General features: G+C 44.2%; 2 protein-coding genes across 2 annotated transcripts in view; one reads left to right on the plus strand and one right to left on the minus strand.

Annotated features, from left to right (window-relative positions):
* The window catches only part of LOC149463526 (ficolin-1-B-like), a 638,327-nt gene that overhangs the window by 496,719 nt on the left and 124,605 nt on the right, over positions 1-17,003 (minus strand). The gene's annotated exons all lie outside the window — the stretch shown is intronic.
* On the plus strand, positions 709-4,080 carry LOC149463532 (uncharacterized). Its single transcript, XM_089675064.1, has one exon. It carries the CDS (start codon positions 803-805, stop codon positions 3,224-3,226), a length of 2,424 nt encoding a protein of 807 aa, XP_089531190.1. The 5' UTR covers positions 709-802; the 3' UTR covers positions 3,227-4,080.

The raw sequence follows: 17,003 nt of genomic DNA on the forward strand, positions 1-17,003 counted from the left end.
AATGTTATTAGACAGAGGAAATACTTGGGTTGATGCTGTACCATTGGTTCTGATGAGTGTCAGAAGTACAACATCTTCTGCAACACAGTATTCTCCTTTTGAGTTAATGACAGGAAGGAAAATGCGTATTGTTTTTCCCCATGAACCGTTCTTATCAACGCCGCAAAAAGAGGCAATAGAAAAAACAAAGTGGTTACAGATGTTGCAAGACAATCTGAACACTATTGTACCACATGCAGCTACTCGCATGCAAAAAATGGTTCCTCCACATTCTTCTAAGTTCGAAAAAGGAGGACAAGTAATGGTAAAAACTTTCAGAAAAACTGGACCATGGCAAAGCAACTGGGAAGGTCCATTTGATATTTTGGATGTTCAAGGAGTAATGGTACAAGTGCAAAGACCTCTTAATTCAGTAAAAAATGCGCGCAGACAACAAACAATGTGGGTGCACAGTGACCAATGCAAATTGTTTATACCGAGATAATGATACTGCATTTCTTTTGCAGACATGGATTTCAATAATCCGGAAGAAACAAAGCATCGCAGATTCCAAAGAAAAATAAACATTACAACAAAAGAACATAAGGAAAATCAAAGCAGTAGAAAGAAAAGACTTATTACAGGATCGATTTTTTTCTTAGTGACAATGACAATATTAGTAATCTACAACATAAACTTTTCCAGCAATGCAAAAGTTAACAAGACTGAAGCCCTACATAAGAAAAACACTACACTTATTAGGAACAAAAGATTTTTTCCTAAAGACAGTAACATTAATACAGCTGAAGACTTGCTAGGATATATGTGCATAGGTTATGGGAGAACTTGTTGTTCGGAATTGTATTTCGTTCATAATAATGATATTGAAGTTAGAGCTAAAATAGAGTCTAAATCAAAATTTGTTAAAATGCAAGGATTTTATAGGATCAATAACGAAACTAGTAACTTTGAATGTAATTTATCCGATATGGGATACTGGTTAATAGTTTTAAAGGGAAATGAACCTACTATTTGGTCAGGAGATATTTCCATAGACATGTTAAATACTGGAAATATAGGAAGTTCTAAAACAGATATTTGGTATCAATTACAAAGTTATTCACACTTTCTTGATCCTGAACATTTGAATATAAATGGTAATGAAAAAGAGGACATAGTGAAAATATGGGATTTCCAAGTGACAAGAGCTTTGGTTCAAACTAAAGTCAAAGTAATTGTTACTGTGGTAGATTTGATTGTCCCAGAGATAAAAATATCTCCTCAATCATTAAGACTTGTAGAAGGAAAGGATAATCTGAATTTGATGTGTAATATACAAATACACCTACCTCAAAATTCATTATTAACTTGGAAAAGGAATGGTGAATTTTTGGGAAGTTTTCTTCATGATAAAACTGATGTTATCCATAAAAGTATTTTTGGTAATTTGAACTGGGATAATGATAACTTTGTGTATCATCAAAACACTATATCAATTAATGATACAGATATATATGAATGCTGCATATCAATAGAAAATTATCCGAAGAAATGTGTAAATACAAATGTAATTGTACTATCCCCTAAAAGAACACAGTGTATGGATAAGAAATTTATTCCAGCCAGTCCCTTCCAAATTAACCATTTCCAGACCAGACTTCTGTTGAGAGAAGGAAAGTTTGTTATTATAGTGTGGAACTTTAACATTTCAGAATGGAAAATCTCAACAAGGTTTCCACAATGTAAAGAACATCTGGTTAACATGGAATTAGGTATTGAAAGATGGTTTGGTACTGATATTAGGAATCCTCACAGGAATAAACGTGGTATAGTTGAAGGTATTTTAGGAGGAATAGGTACTATTGGTAGTATTACAAATAGCATGGACATTAGTACACTAAAGTCTGATCTCGAGACAGCCGGTTTAGTGGGAAGCAATAGTATTAAAGTACAAAGAAACTTGAATCAAATATTGGAAAATATGGTGATTAAAACAGCCAATATTATGGGTCCATCTATATTACACTTAGAGAATATTACTCTTAATTTAATGTCAAGTGAACAGCATTCCCATATAGCCAGAGCATGTTTAGAAATTCAGATGGAATATTCCACAAATTTTAAAATAATAGCTCAAGCTTTTCAAAGTGGAATAACTCCTATAGGTATTGTACAAAATTTACCAAGAGAGTATGTATATGCCATAAATCATACTGATCTGTGGGTAAATAAGTGGATTGGATGTTATCAGAACATATGTTATAGTTCTTCAATGATTCCTGTAGCAGGAAAAGAACAAATATTGGTTCCAATCACTGTCTTGGGATTACCAGTTAGCAACACACAGTTACTATATTATCATCTGCAATATACAGATTTTGCATTTACTGATAATAATTTTGAGTTAGAACAATTAGATCTGTCTTCATGTTTACAGTTTCAGTCTAAAGTGATTTGTCTACCTAATCAAGACAAAGGTATATTTCATTCTTGTTACCATAACCATACTCTATGTTCAGCAAGGATAGAAAAGGTTAAAACCACTTCTGAGTTAATCTCAATTGTAGATAAAAAGAAAGTTTGTTTTCAAGTTATGTCTGACTCAGAAAGGGTTCAATCCTTCTTCTCTTCTTGTACACATACAGAAAACTTAAGTCGAGGTTTGTTCTGTATAGAAGGAGATATTTCAGCAATAAGTGTTAATGGGATGAGAATGAATTTAACAAACATGCTTATGAAAAATATAAGTGCTCTTCCCATACAGTACAATATATCTCAAGTGGATGAATTCCCATGGAGAGATTGGGCAAATGTTATTCAAAAAGATGAAGGTTTACTGATAGCATTATCAGATGAACTTCAAAAAGCAGAAATATTATTTAAACATGAACAAGGGAGTTTAAAAGATATAGAACATGAATGGTCTGAATTTTCAGGTCATTCTTGGTGGTCAAAATTTAAACGTACTGTATCAATGTTGGGAAAAACTTCAATTGCATCTGCAGCAGGAAATATTTTATTACATCCTGTAATAATTATTTTTATTATTATCATATTATGTATTATATTTCAATTATGTTTGATGTGTAAAATGAACAGTTTCTATAAGCGAATTAGAAGTGAAATTAGGAAAGGAGATAATCTATTACAAGATATACTTCAGAGGAAACTACTTTCTGGTTATGCTGACTCAGTTACAAATAATGATACATTTGAGATTACTAAATCAAAACCTGAGTGTTTGTGATATAAATGATGTGTGCTTGTTATAAATTAATATGAATTTCATATTTCAGAGGGGAATGTAATATTAATTTTTTAATATCCAAACTTTAATTCGGTCTTTAGTAGTTTTTGAAATATATGCTGGCAGAATATATCCCCTATTAATTGGATGTGAATGTGAGGTTTTGTATTTAAGTGGTCAGATGTGAATTATTTGTGTTTGAGTCTAGGTAATCAGTAGAGGTTTAAAGTCATGTTTTCTTTTAAAATACTCATGTAATGTATACCATACTGTGAATTCGTTTAATGAGTCTGAGAGTTTAAATTGTAGTCATAAATCATGGATTTTGACAGTTGTATGTAATATAAGAACTTCAGAAACCTTTCTCATAGTCTGTATGTCAATCATGATAATGACTTGGTGGTTTGAATGGGAACATCTGTTTCTATTCAAACTAGGAGTGATTATGGGAGTGGTTTAGAAGCCCGCGAATTTGAAACAAAGCTTAATGGGAGGATCTAATTTCTTATGCATTTTAAGTATGCAGCTTTTCAAACAACGAGGCAGAAGTTTCTCAGATAGACTACACTTCACTTCATTCACTCACACACACAGAGACATTCTTTTCACACACTCTTACTCAAAGCACATGCTTGGACAAAGAACAAAAGAAATTGAATCTCACATGGTCATTTCTTAAACTAGGCCAAGAAAACTTCTATCTAAGCTATGCAAAGGAACTACATTATTTCCTAATATCCAAGGCAATTTATTCTTTATTTTTATTTCATTTTAAGCTACATATGTCTGAATTTACTGTTTTTTATTGACTTTGTATTTTTGGTGTGTGATCAAATAAAGTCACACTGCTCATACTGACCTGGTTTTCATAAGGATTTCTTCCCACAACCATCTACAAGAACCTAGAAATATTAATAGAGTTTTTTCATAACTCTGGAAATCTAACAATCAGACAGTCACTCGAAAGAAAAAAGTGAACAATCATGGTGCAGTATGTTTTAAAAAGCATCAAAATTTAATGAAGAAATGCACTTACAAGCAAGGTGTCCAGACTGACACCAGTATAGACAGCGTGTGTAATGAATACAAGCGACTCAGACCCAGCTCAACATGCACATGCAACGTGCAAACAGACCAGGAGTGTTCTGAACATCACATCTAGAGATGAGCGAATCGAACATGACGAAGTGGAATTCGTTTCGAAGATTTGGAAAAATTCGATTCGCGACGAATCCGAAGATTAGCAAACTTCGGATGCACAAATCGAATTTTCCCAAAAATGGCGGCGACATGTGTGGCGACGGAGCGGGGATCTCTGGGAAGGCGCGCAGACAAGGCGCGCTGACCCATAATGCATTCATTCATGACATGTGATCGCATTAGCCAATCAGCAGCCAGCCAGCACTGTGTAATGGTGGAGCTATAAATCGCGGCCATCTTAGAATTCTCCATTAGCCTCCGGTCATTCAAGAGAGACAGACCTGTGTGCATTAAGGGACAGAGTTAGGGCCACAGAGACTTTAGGGCCACAGAATCGTTACTCAGGGACACAGAATCGTTACTCAGGGACACAGAATCGTTACTCAGGGACATAGAATCGTTACTCAGGGACACAGAATTGTTACTCAGGGACACAGAATCGTTACTCAGGGACACAGAATCGTTACTCAGGGACACAGAATCGTTACTCAGGGACACAGAATTGTTACTCAGGGACACAGAATCGTTACTCAGGGACACAGAATTGTTACTCGGGGACACAGAATCGTTACTTTCTGCTTCACAACCACTATTGTACGTTCAAAGAGTTAAATCCATTTACACACCGGCTGGCGGTAATATTTTTTGGGTGATTAGTGCATTCCAGTGACACAAACGTACAGTTTCCAGCCAACGGCAAGCTGCAATTGACCGATTGTGTACAATAAACTGACTTTCTGCTTCACAACCACTATTGTACGTTCAAAGAGTTAGATCCATTTACACGCCGGGTGGCGGTAATATTTTTTGGGTGATTAGTGCATTCCAGTGACATAAACGTACAGTTTCCAGCCAACGGCAAGCTGCAATTGACCGATTGTGCTAAATAAACTGACTTTCTGCTTCACAACCACTATTGTACGTTCAAAGAGTTAAATCCATTTACACGCCGGCTGGCGGTAATATTTTTTGGGTGATTAGTGCATTCCAGTGACACAAACGTACAGTTTACAGCCAACGGCAAGCTGCAATTGACCGATTGTGCTAAATAAACTGACTTTCTGCTTCACAACCACTATTGTACGTTCAAAGAGTTAGATCCATTTACACGCCGGGTGGCGGTAATATTTTTTGGGTGATTAGTGCATTCCAGTGACATAAATGTACAGTTTCCAGCCAACGGCAAGCTGCAATTGACCGATTGTGCTAAATAAACTGACTTTCTGCTTCACAACCACTATTGTACGTTCAAAGAGTTAGATCCATTTACACGCCGGGTGGCGGTAATATTTTTTGGGTGATTAGTGCATTCCAGTGACATAAACGTACAGTTTCCAGCCAACGGCAAGCTGCAATTGACCGATTGTGTACAATAAACTGACTTTCTGCTTCACAACCACTATTGTACGTTCAAAGAGTTAAATCCATATACACGCCGGGTGGCGGTAATATTTTTTGGGTGATTAGTGCATTCCAGTGACATAAACGTACAGTTTACAGCCAACGGCAAGCTGCAATTGACCGATTGTGCTAAATAAACTGACTTTCTGCTTCACAACCACTATTGTACGTTCAAAGAGTTAAATCCGGTTTTATTTTTGGGGTGCTTATTGAATTAAAGAGTATGTCAGACAACACGCAGAGGAGTGGCAGAGGAGGCAATGTTTCAGGAGCGAGCAGACGTGGCAGCAGAGGAAGGGGTCGAGGCAGCACTAGTCGCAGCCAGAGGCCAGTGCTCCCGGTGTCATCCAGCGGTCGTGTCTCCACCGACAACCCTGCCGTCATCGATTGGTTGACTCGGTCATCTTCCTCTTCCCAGGTCACCTCTGACACCTACAGCCAACGGTCGGTGGGTACGTCAGACACAACCGTTAGTTGGCATGGCCCGGGAGCAAGCCCACTGAAATCACGTGTCCTCTACCTGCCCCTGTCCTTTGGTGTTCCCTCACCAAGCGAAGTATCGCATGCTGTGGGCTCAGCCCCACTGTACAGTGAGGAAGAGCTAACAGAGGGCGGTCAGGAACGGGGGGAGACATCCGCCTCTTCAGCAGCCAGGTGAAGAAGTACTGGCGAGGAGAGTGGCTCGGTAGCCGGTCTAGAGACAGGTCTGTCTCCTGACCCACACGCAGCCGAGGGGGCTAGTAGTGATGCGGAGACCCTAATTGATGATGATGAGGCTGATCGCACTTGGCAGCCTCGTCGTCATCAGGCTATTGCTTCCGCATCATCAGGAGAAGAGGGTGCCAGCTTGGCAGCGAGCAAAACAGTCGGTGGGTTGCCCAGGAGGCAGCAGGGTCGCAGCAGTGTCAGTGGAGGCAAACGGCCACGGAGTAGAGCACCAGCTCCACTGCAGCCTACCACCACGGCCAGTAGTGGTGCCGGTGTGCACGGAGGAAGTAGCAGTCAGCCAGTGAGGAGTAGCGGGGGGCAAAGTTTCCTACTCGGCGGTGTGGCAATTTTTCCTCAAGCCACCCGAGGAAGTAAACGTAGCCGTATGTCGACTATGTGGCCAGAAAGTCAAGCGTGGCCAGGGGGCCCATGTTGGGACTACAGCGTTGCGTCACCATATGCAGCGTCGCCATTCGGTGGCCTGGGAAAACCGTGATAAAGATACGGCGGTTCTGCCTGCCCCAGCCCCCGCTCCATCACCCGCTCCGTTACTTGCTCCGTCACCCGACGTCAATCGCCCTCTATCAGCCAGTCAAGGCTCCAACACCTCTGCTGAGGGGAGTTGTCGCTCGTTGGCATCTTCCGCTCGTTCAGATGCTCCTTCTCCTGCTACTCCTCTTCACGGATTCCGTCAGCAGTCTTTCTTGGAATCCGTTTCCAAGAGACAACAGTTTGCGAGCACGCACCAGACGGTGCAGAAGCTGAACGTCCTCCTGTCCAAGTTGCTGGTGCTGCAGTCCCTCCCTTTCCAAGTGGTGGACTCAGCACCTTTCCGAGAAATGATGGCTTGTGCCGAGCCGCGGTGGAGAGTGCAAGCCGGCATTTCTTCGCCAAAAAGGCAGTGCCAGCCCTGCATTCACATGTAGAAGAGATGGTGGGCCAGTCTTTGAGCATGTCGGTCTCTGCCAAAGTGCACGGCAGCGCCGACGTGTGGAGCTGTAACTACGGTCAGGGACAGTACATGTCATTTACGGCCCACTGGGTGAACGTGGTGCCGGCACAGCCGCACCAGCAACTTGGACAGGTCATGCCGCTTTTTCCTCCACGTTTGCACGTCCTTGGTCCAGCAAAGATGTCCGCCTCTACCACCTCTTTTTCCGCCGTGTCCTCAGCCGCCACCCCCGTGCCAAGTCCCATTACCCGACCGGCATATCACATGTGCAGGGCGCAACGGTGTCACGCTGTGCTGCACCTGGTATGCCTTGGCGAACCAGGTGACACAGGGGAGGAACTTCTGAGTGTAATGAACAGAGAAATCGACAGATGGCTGTCTCCGCGCAAACTGAAAATCGGAACCATGTTGACCGACAACGGAAAGAACATGGTGTCTGCTCTGCGTCAAGGAAGGTTGTGCCATGCGCCATGCATGGCTCACGTGTTCAATCTGGTTGTCAAGCGGTTCCTAAAATCCACCATCCCACTGCAAGACATCCTTAAAATGTCACGTAAACTTTGCATGCATTTCAGCCATTCCTACACCGCAAAGCACACCCTCCTTGAGCTGCAGCGGCAGAACGGAATTCCACAGCATCGCCTGATCTGCGACGTTGCAACAAGGTGGAATTCAACCCTACATATGTTAGACCACCTTTACGAACAGCGAAAGGCCATCACCGATTTCCTGATGTTACAAGCGGATAAAGGTACTCCCCTGTGTAACTTCGATGTCAGCCATTGGCAGCTCATGCGTGACACCTGCCGCTTGCTCAGGCCCTTTGAGGAGGCCACGCTATTCGTGAGTCGGCAGGACTATGGGATGAACGACGTCATTCCTCTGTTGCACGTCCTGGAACAAATGCTGTTAACAATGGCTGGTCAGGGTGCGGTAGACGTGGCGCACAGATCTCAACGCCACATGACCCCTGTGGGGGCAGGACAGGAAGAAGAGGAGGAGGTAGAGGAGGACATTGGTGCTCAGGAATTATTGAGTGAAATGGGTGGTTTTTCCACTCAGCGGACAGGAGTGGAGGAGCAGGAGCATCTGGTAGAGGAGGAGGAGGAGACAGAGGACCCAGACGCACCGTGGCAGTATGCTGTGGAGATGGAGGCAGGGAGTCCCTCGCATTCCTTGGCACAAATGGCCCATAGCATGCTCGCTTGCTTGCGTAGCGACAGCCGAATAATAACCATCAGACAGAGGGATGACTTTTGGCTGTCCACCTTGTTGGACCCTCGCTACCGTTCAAAAATGGTGGCCTTTTTCACACCTGCTGAGTGGGAGGCCAAAATAAAGTACTATAAAAACCACCTATGTAGTCAGTTGGTCTCTGCCTTTCTGCGCCAACGTCCATCCTCAGACACTGTGGGCCCTGTGCGCTCGCGTTCCGCTGCCATGGCAGCAGGGGAGGGGTGGTAGGAGCAGTGGCAGCTCCACCAGCAGCGGCTGCCTCAGTCTGCAGTCGATGATGATTAGCTTTCTTCACCAGCGCAGTGAGGAAACTACTAACCAGCCGCAGCAGCAGCAGCATCAGGTGGACCTGGAGCAGGACCTCAAACAACAGGCTTGGGCCTACCTGGACAGCACCCTGCCAACCGAGGTAGACAATCCCCTTGACTACTGGGCAACGAAACTTGACCTTTGGCCCCAACTAGCTGAATTTGCCCTTGAAAGGCTGTCATGCCCAGCCAGTAGCGTGGCATCGGAGCGCGTGTTTAGTGCGGCAGGAGGTATTGTAACTCCGCGGAGGACACGACTGTCCACCCAAAGTGTGGAGAGACTCACGTTTGTGAAAATGAATCAGGCGTGGATTAGTCTGGATTTCAAACCACCAGTTCCTGACACAACTGACTAAATCCGCCATGAATCATGCCCCAAACATGTTATTAGGGACAAATAGGCCGCTGTCTTTACACCTTTATAATTCCATGCAGTATATAGCCCTATCGGCCACTTTCTGGCATCCAGTTGCTGTAGCCCCATCACCACACTGTGCCACGGGCCCCTGTACCGCCTTCTCATACTGCTGCCAGATCCATCCTCTGCCATGTGCGTCTTTGTCGTCTGCTCACGCTGCTGGGTTCCAGTTTTAAACCTAGGCCTGTGTATGTCTTCCGAATACTGCTGCCTCCACCGCCACCCTGCGCCATGTGCCACTTTCAGGTCTCCTTACACTGTTGGTGGGTTCCATTTTGTGATAGGGTGCTGTATGGCCTTCCATTGCTGCTGCCTCCACCGCCACCCTGCGCCATGTGCCTCTGTCGTCTGCTCACGCTGCTGACGGCTTCCGCTTTTTAACCGAGGCCTGTGTTTGGCTTCCGAATACTGCTGCCTCCACCGCCACCCTGCGCCATGTGCCTCTGTCGTCTGCTCACGCTGCTGACGGCTTCTGCTTTTTAACCGAGGGGACAGACTAAAACATTTAATGTGAAAATGGCTTAATGTAGCTTAATGTGTAATAAACTGTCTAAATCTTAATCAATTGACTTGAAACTTTGCACAGCCCAAGTTCTCAACGTCCCAAACATGTCCTAGAAGTTTCATAGATTTTCAGCCTTCCACAAAGAAAATGGGGCACATTAAGCTTGTTTTTTGGGGAGCTTAATGTAGCTTAACGGACAAAAAAGAGCTTAGATGTTGACCAATCTCCCCCAAACTTCACACATTAGAAGACCCTATCTATGGCAACATATTCTGAAAATTTCAGGTCATTTGGTAAATCACACCAAACGTTATTCACATTACGCTATATTTTACAGTGCTAAAACATTTAATGTGAAGAGCTTAATGTAAAAAGAGCTTAACGTACCATAATGTGCCTAAACCTCAATCAATTGACTTGAAACTTTGCACAGCCCAAGTTCTCAACGTCCCAAACATGTCCTAGAAGCTTCATAGATGTCAGCCTTCCACAAAGAAAATGGGGGACATTAAGCTTGTTTTTTGGGGGGCTTAATGTGGCTTAACGTACAAAAAAGAGCTTAGATGTTGACCAATTTCCCCCAAACTTCACACATTAGAAGACCCTATCTATGGCAACATATTCTGAAAATTTCTAGTCATTTGGTAAATCACACCAAAAGTTATTCACATTAAGCTATATTTTACAGTGCTAAAACATTTAATGTGAACAGCTTAATGTAAAAAGAGCTTAACGTACCATAATGTGCCTAAACCAAAATCAATTGACTTGAAATTTTGCACAGCCCAAGTTCTCAGCGTCCCAAACATGTCCTAGACGTTTCATAGATTTTGAACTTCCACAAAGAAAATGGGGGACATTAAGCTTGTTTTTTGGGGAGCTTAATGTAGCTTAACATACAAAAAGCAGCTTAGATGTTTACCAATCTCCCCCAAACTTCACACAGTAGAAGACTCTATCTATGGCAACATATTCTGAAAATTTCAGGTCATTTGGTAAATCACACCAAAAGTTATTCACATTAAGCTATATTTTACAGTGCTAAAACATTTAATGTGAACCACTTAATGTAAAAAGAGCTTAACGTACCATAATGTGCCTAAACCAAAATCAATTGACTTGAAACTTTGCACAGCCCAAGTTCTCAACTTACCAAACATGTCCTAGAAGCTTCATAGATGTCAGCCTTCCACAAAGAAAATGGGGGACATTAAGCTTGTTTTTTGGGGAGCTTAATGTGGCTTAACGTACAAAAAAGAGCTTAGATGTTTACCAATCTCTCCCAAACTTCACACAGTAGAAGACTCAATCTATGGCAACATATTCTGAAAATTTCAGGTCATTTGGTAAATCGCACCTAACATTATTCACATTAAGCTATATTTTACAGTGCTAAAACATTTAATGTGAACAGCTTAATGTAAAATGAGCTTAACGTACCATAATGTGCCTAAACCAAAATCAATTGACATGAAACTTTGCACAGCCCAAGTTCTCAGCGTCCCAAACATGTCCTAGAAGTTTCATAGAGTTTGAACTTCCACAAAGAAAATGGGGGACATTAAGCTTGTTTTTTGGGGAGCTTAATGTAGCTTAACGTACAAAAAAAGCTTAGATGTTTACCAATTTCCCCTAAACTTCACACATTAGAACACCCTATCTATGGCAACATATTCTGAAAATTTCAGGTCATTTGGTAAATCACACCAAAAGTTATTCACATTACGCTATATTTTACAGTGCTAAAACATTTACCGTATTTGCCGGCGTATAAAACGACCCCCTACTTTTCCTGTTAAAATATAGGGTTTGAGCTATACTCGCCGTATAAGACTACCCCTCTTCCAACGCACACCAAATAAAAATGAAAAAACACCAGATTTGATTTCAATATGGTATGGTATTTCAGTATGGTATTCCAATGATGGGCTGCTATTCCTCCCACTGAGACCAATGATGGGGCATGATTCCTCCCACTGATACCAATGATGAGGCACTACTCCTCCCACTGACACCAATGATGGGGCACTATTCCTCCCACTGATACCAATGATGAGGCACTACTCCTCCCATTGACACTAATGATGGGGCACTATTTCATCCACTGACACCAATGATGGGGTACTATTCCTCCCACTGATACCAATGATGGGGCACTATTCCTCCCACTGACACCAATGATGGGGCACTATTCTTCCCACTGACACCAATGATGGGGCACTATTCCTCCCACTGATACCAATGATGGGGCGCTATTCCTCCCACTGATACCAATGATGGGACACTATTCCTCCCACTGACACCAATGATGGTGCCCCATCATTAGTGTCAGTGTGTGAGGAATAGTGTCCCATCATTAGTGTCAGTGGGAGGAATAGTGCCCCATCATTGGTCAGTGGGAGGAATAGTGCCCCATCATTGGTGTCAGTGGGAAGAATCGTGCCCCATCATTGGTGTCAGTGGGAGGAATAGTGCTCCATCATTAGTGTCAGTGGGAGGAATAGCACCCCATCATTGGTGTCAGCGGGAGGAATAGCAGCCCATCATTGGTATCAGTGGCAGGAATTGTGCCCCATCATTGGTGTCAGTGGGAGGAATAGTGCCCCATCATTGGTATCAGTGGAAGGAATAGTGCCCCATCGTTGGTGTCAGTGGGGAGGAGGAATAGTGCCCCATGGTTGGTGTCAATGGGGGAGGAATAGTGCCCCATCATTGGTGTCAGTGGGGATAATAGTGCCCCATCATTGGTATCAGTGGGGAGAAAAGTGCCCCATCATTGGTGTCAGTGGAGGAGGAATAGTGCCCCATTGTTGGTGTCAGTGGGGAGGAGGAATAATGCCCCATCGTTGGTGTCAGTGGGGAGGAGGAATAGTGCCCCATGGTTGGTGTCAGTGGGGGAGGAATAGTGCCCCATCGTTGGTGTCAGTGGGGGAGCTATAGTGCCCTATCATTGGTATCAGTGGGGAGAAAAGTGCCCCATCATTGGTGTCAGTGGGGGAGGAATAGTGCCCCATCGTTGGTGTCAGTGGGGAGGAGGAATAGTGCCCCATCGTTGGTGTCAGTGGGGGAGGAACAGTGCCTCATCGTTGGTGTCAGTGTGGAGGAGGAATAGTGCCCCATCGTTAGTGTCAGTGGGGGAGAGGAGCGGCTGCTCCTTCTTTCAGTTCGGCCGCTTGATTTTCGCGGGGCTGTTCGGCTCCGCCTACTCACTGGTGATTGGTCGCTTGTGTGCCTTTCCAGTGCTGGCGCCCAATTACCGGTGAGGAGGCGGAGCCGAGCGGGCGGTGGGACCATCGAGCAGCCGAACTGAAAGAAGGAGCAGCCGCACTTCCTGGACTGGATCGCCGTGGGACTGGGACCGAAGCCAGGTAAGGTACAGCAGCCCCTCTGCCCACCCCTGTACTTGGTGTCCATTGGAGGAGGAGGGGGGGCGGCGCCGCCCCTCAAAAAAGTGCCGCCCTGACACCGGCTCGCCGTATACCGGTGTATAAGACGACCCCCGACTTTTCAAAAGATTTTCACGGGTTGAAAAGTCGTCTTATAGGCCGGCAAATACGGTAATGTGAAGAGCTTAATGTAAAAAGAGCTTAACGTACAATAATGTGCCTAAACCTCAATCAATTGACTTGACACTTTGCACAGCCCAAGTTCACAACGTCCCAAACATGTCCTAGAAGTGTCATAGATTTCAGCCTTCCACAAAGAAAATGGGGGACATTAAGCTTGTTTTTTGGGGAGCTTAATGTAGCTTAACATACAAAAAAGAGCTTAGATGTTGATCAATCTTCCCCCAAACTTCACACAGTAGAAGACCCTATCTATGGCAACAAATTCTGAAAATCGACCTCAATCAATTGACTTGAAACTTTGCACATCCCAAGTTCTCAACTTCCCAAACATTTCCTAGAAGTTTCATAGATTTTGAACTTCCACAAAGCAAGTGAGTGACATTAAACTTGTGTAGACCCTACCACCTTGTGTAGTGGCCGTAGCGTGGGACAGCCAATGGGGGAATATCATGAGTGTGTGTTTGTAGCTCACCAGCTAATCACTGGGGATTTCTGGCTTGTGGTGCATGCTTGGGAAGTGCATTCTTCCAAGTTCCAAATACCAGTCAATATTGGCACAAAACCTTTAGGCTTCTGCTAGAAAGCTGAACATGAAGAGGAACTTCATCTTTCAGCATGACAACAACCCAAGCATACATCCAAATCAACAAAGGAATGGCTTCACCAGAAGATGATTAAAGTTTTAGAATGGGCCAGCCAGAACCCAGACCTGAATCTGATTGAAAATCTGTGGGGTGATCTGAAGAGGGCTGTGCACAGGAGATGCCTTCGCAATCTGACAGAGTTGAAGAGTTTTTGCAAGGAAGAGTGGGCAAATATTGCAAAGTCAAGATGTGCCATGCTGATAGACTCATACCCAAAAAGACTGAGTGATGTAATAACATGAAAAGGTGCTTCAACAAAGTATTAGTTTAAGTGGGTGCACGCTTATGCAACCATATTATTTTAGTCTTTTATTTTTACTTCCCTCCACCAAAACGATTTCAATATGTTTTTCAACTGAGTTGTACAGTTTATAGGTCACATTAAAGGTAGAAATTTTTCTGAAATTATTTTTCTTTGTCTCATTTTCTTACATCACAGAAACCTGACTTTTTAATAGTGGTATGTCAACTTTTTATATCCACTGTATATATTCATGAGAATTGCTATGTGCTCAATCTTAGTACAGTCTACCTCCAGGCTTGGCCTGGGGAGGTAATGCTTATGTGCGGGAAAGGTTTGACTAGGCCTCAAGCCTAGAAGGGGCCTCACATGCTGATTGAGGAGGAGAAAGAGAGAAGCTGGATGGCTACTGGAGGTACCTGGTACTAGAATGGACCTAAGGGGCAAGTCTGTCTGACCTATTGAAGATCACATGACTATCCATATTTAGCTGTTCCTCTAATAACCAGTGCCGGCTTGTGCTCCTATTGATTCTGCACTGTGAAATACTGAAAGGGTCTGGTGAGTCTGAAGTTCTTTTCTAATATAGTTTTGACATGAATGTTCTAAACCCTATGTCCTATCTCCCAGTTATGAAGTTCCCCAATAAAGAATTCAAAGATGTACTTAAACTGACTGGTGCCTAACTTTTCTTTGATCGCACATCCCTTCACAGGCCTAGGATCTGCACGAAAACAAGATGTCAGCCTTCCCTGCCTTTGAGGGTCCACGCTACGCCTCTGGGGGTCAGGGGGGTGCTGTACTATTTAGGGGAACTAATTGTGGCTTAAAGTACAAAAGAGAGCTTGGATGTTATTGTACAGCGCTGAGCAAACCCTTTGGCGCTATATAAACTCGTAGTAATAATAATAATAATAATAATTTCCTCAAAATGTATACAATAGAAGACTCTATCTATGCCAACATATTATAAAAATCTCAGGTTGTTTGGTAAAACAGACTAAAGATTATTAACATTTAAAGGAGAACTCTGGGCAAAATCTTTTTTTACATGTTCTTGTTGCTTATCTCCTGCCTTCCCTGAATATGTAATCAATATTCTTGTTATCTGAGTAGTTGTTCTAGTAAGACAGATCACTGCTATGCCACCTATTCCCACAGACACTGGTCTTGGTATATCCCATCTGTAGTTCTGTTCTCCAGCAAGCAGGGATGTATTTCCATCCCTGCTTGTTGCAGTGGGCGGACCAGGATACACAGACCGCCGGTCTGTACCGTCCATGGAGGTGGTGTCCTAGGAATGACAGCCCCCCCTGGGCTGCTCTGAAGGCTGCATCCAAGGGAGTCTGTAACCCTTGCTGCCTGCACATTGGGGTAGCATAACAACTGGCTCAAAATCCTCTGTTTGCTGTACCATCCAAAGACCAGCTTTCGGAAGACCAGCTTTCTGGTTCTGGTAGCCACTGCCCAATGTCCCCCAGTGAAATCACTGGTTGCTAGGACCGCCTGGTATCTAGCAACCAGTGATGTATATGCAAAGCCACAGAATTCACAGCCAGGAGGCTCCAACTTTATTCTATTGAGCTGCTCCACCTCCTCCATTGTCTGCCCTGCTTACCATGACTATGGAAGAGTCTGAGAGCTGTGAGTGATCAGGGGAGCCAGGAATAGAGAGACAGAGGCATTCTGTGCTGGAGGAACAAGAGAGTGTAACTAGAGATGGGTGGGGGGGGGGGGGCAGAGCAAGCAGCTGAACATCCTACACCGGCAGACCTGCAATATCCTCTGTGAAAATTCTGCCTCCTCTGCTGTTCTGCACCAACAGCTCTTCTCTGCCTTTACTGACAACTGAGAGTACTGGAAAGGCTGACAGGCTTTAGTGATCACTTTGCTTCGTCTCCTTGTGCTGTGAGCTGAGCAATTGGAGCCAGTCAAGCCTTGATATGTATTGGCATTGAGAGTCTCGTCCCCCCCCCCCTTCTTTATCTCTCCCTCTCCCTCCTTCTCTGAATAACTTTTGGCATGTTTTATGAAACAACCTGAAATTTTCACAATTTGTTGGTACATGTAGAGCAGGCTTCACTAAATGGCGGACTGCGGTCTGTACACAGACCAAGTGATAGTTCAGTCCGGACCTCAGCCGTACCACCTAGCAGCCTGAGCGGACTCATTTCCTCCCACCACTGCAGATGTTAAGGATTACTGTCCTGCAGAGGGTGGGAAAAATGGCAAGGTGGACGGGGACCTGGACCCCCCCATGTACCCACCCACCGCAGCAGAGCAGGCGGAAGGAATGGAAGGTCTACAGGGGGAGCAGCAGTTGCCCGACCCCTCCCCCTGAATACACTTGTCACCACTGAACCCACAGCAAGGAGGACCTAAATCCCCTCCCCCCCCACATTCACTCACCTGTTGAAGTCACAGCAGAGTGGGTTGGAGGAAAGTAAGGTGTACAGGAGTATGCCCAACCTCTTCCCCCCAATGCACTTGTCCACCACTGAACCCACAGTAAGGAGGAGGGCAGGAGGCACGGAGCCTAGTGGCAGCAGCAGGTGTGCGCACCCAGAAGAGGAGTCTAACTTGCCACTCTCCCAG

Source organism: Staurois parvus, unplaced genomic scaffold (genome assembly GCF_062004578.1).
Source record: "Staurois parvus isolate SC_StPar_1 unplaced genomic scaffold, SC_StPar_1.0 ptg000154l, whole genome shotgun sequence".
In the NCBI taxonomy this organism is placed as follows: Eukaryota; Metazoa; Chordata; class Amphibia; order Anura; family Ranidae; genus Staurois; species Staurois parvus.

Excerpts from the sequence above, each read along its gene's own strand:
- LOC149463532 (XM_089675064.1), top strand. The coding sequence starts at position 803 with ATGTGCATAGGTTATGGGAGAACTTGTTGTTCGGAATTGTATTTCGTT.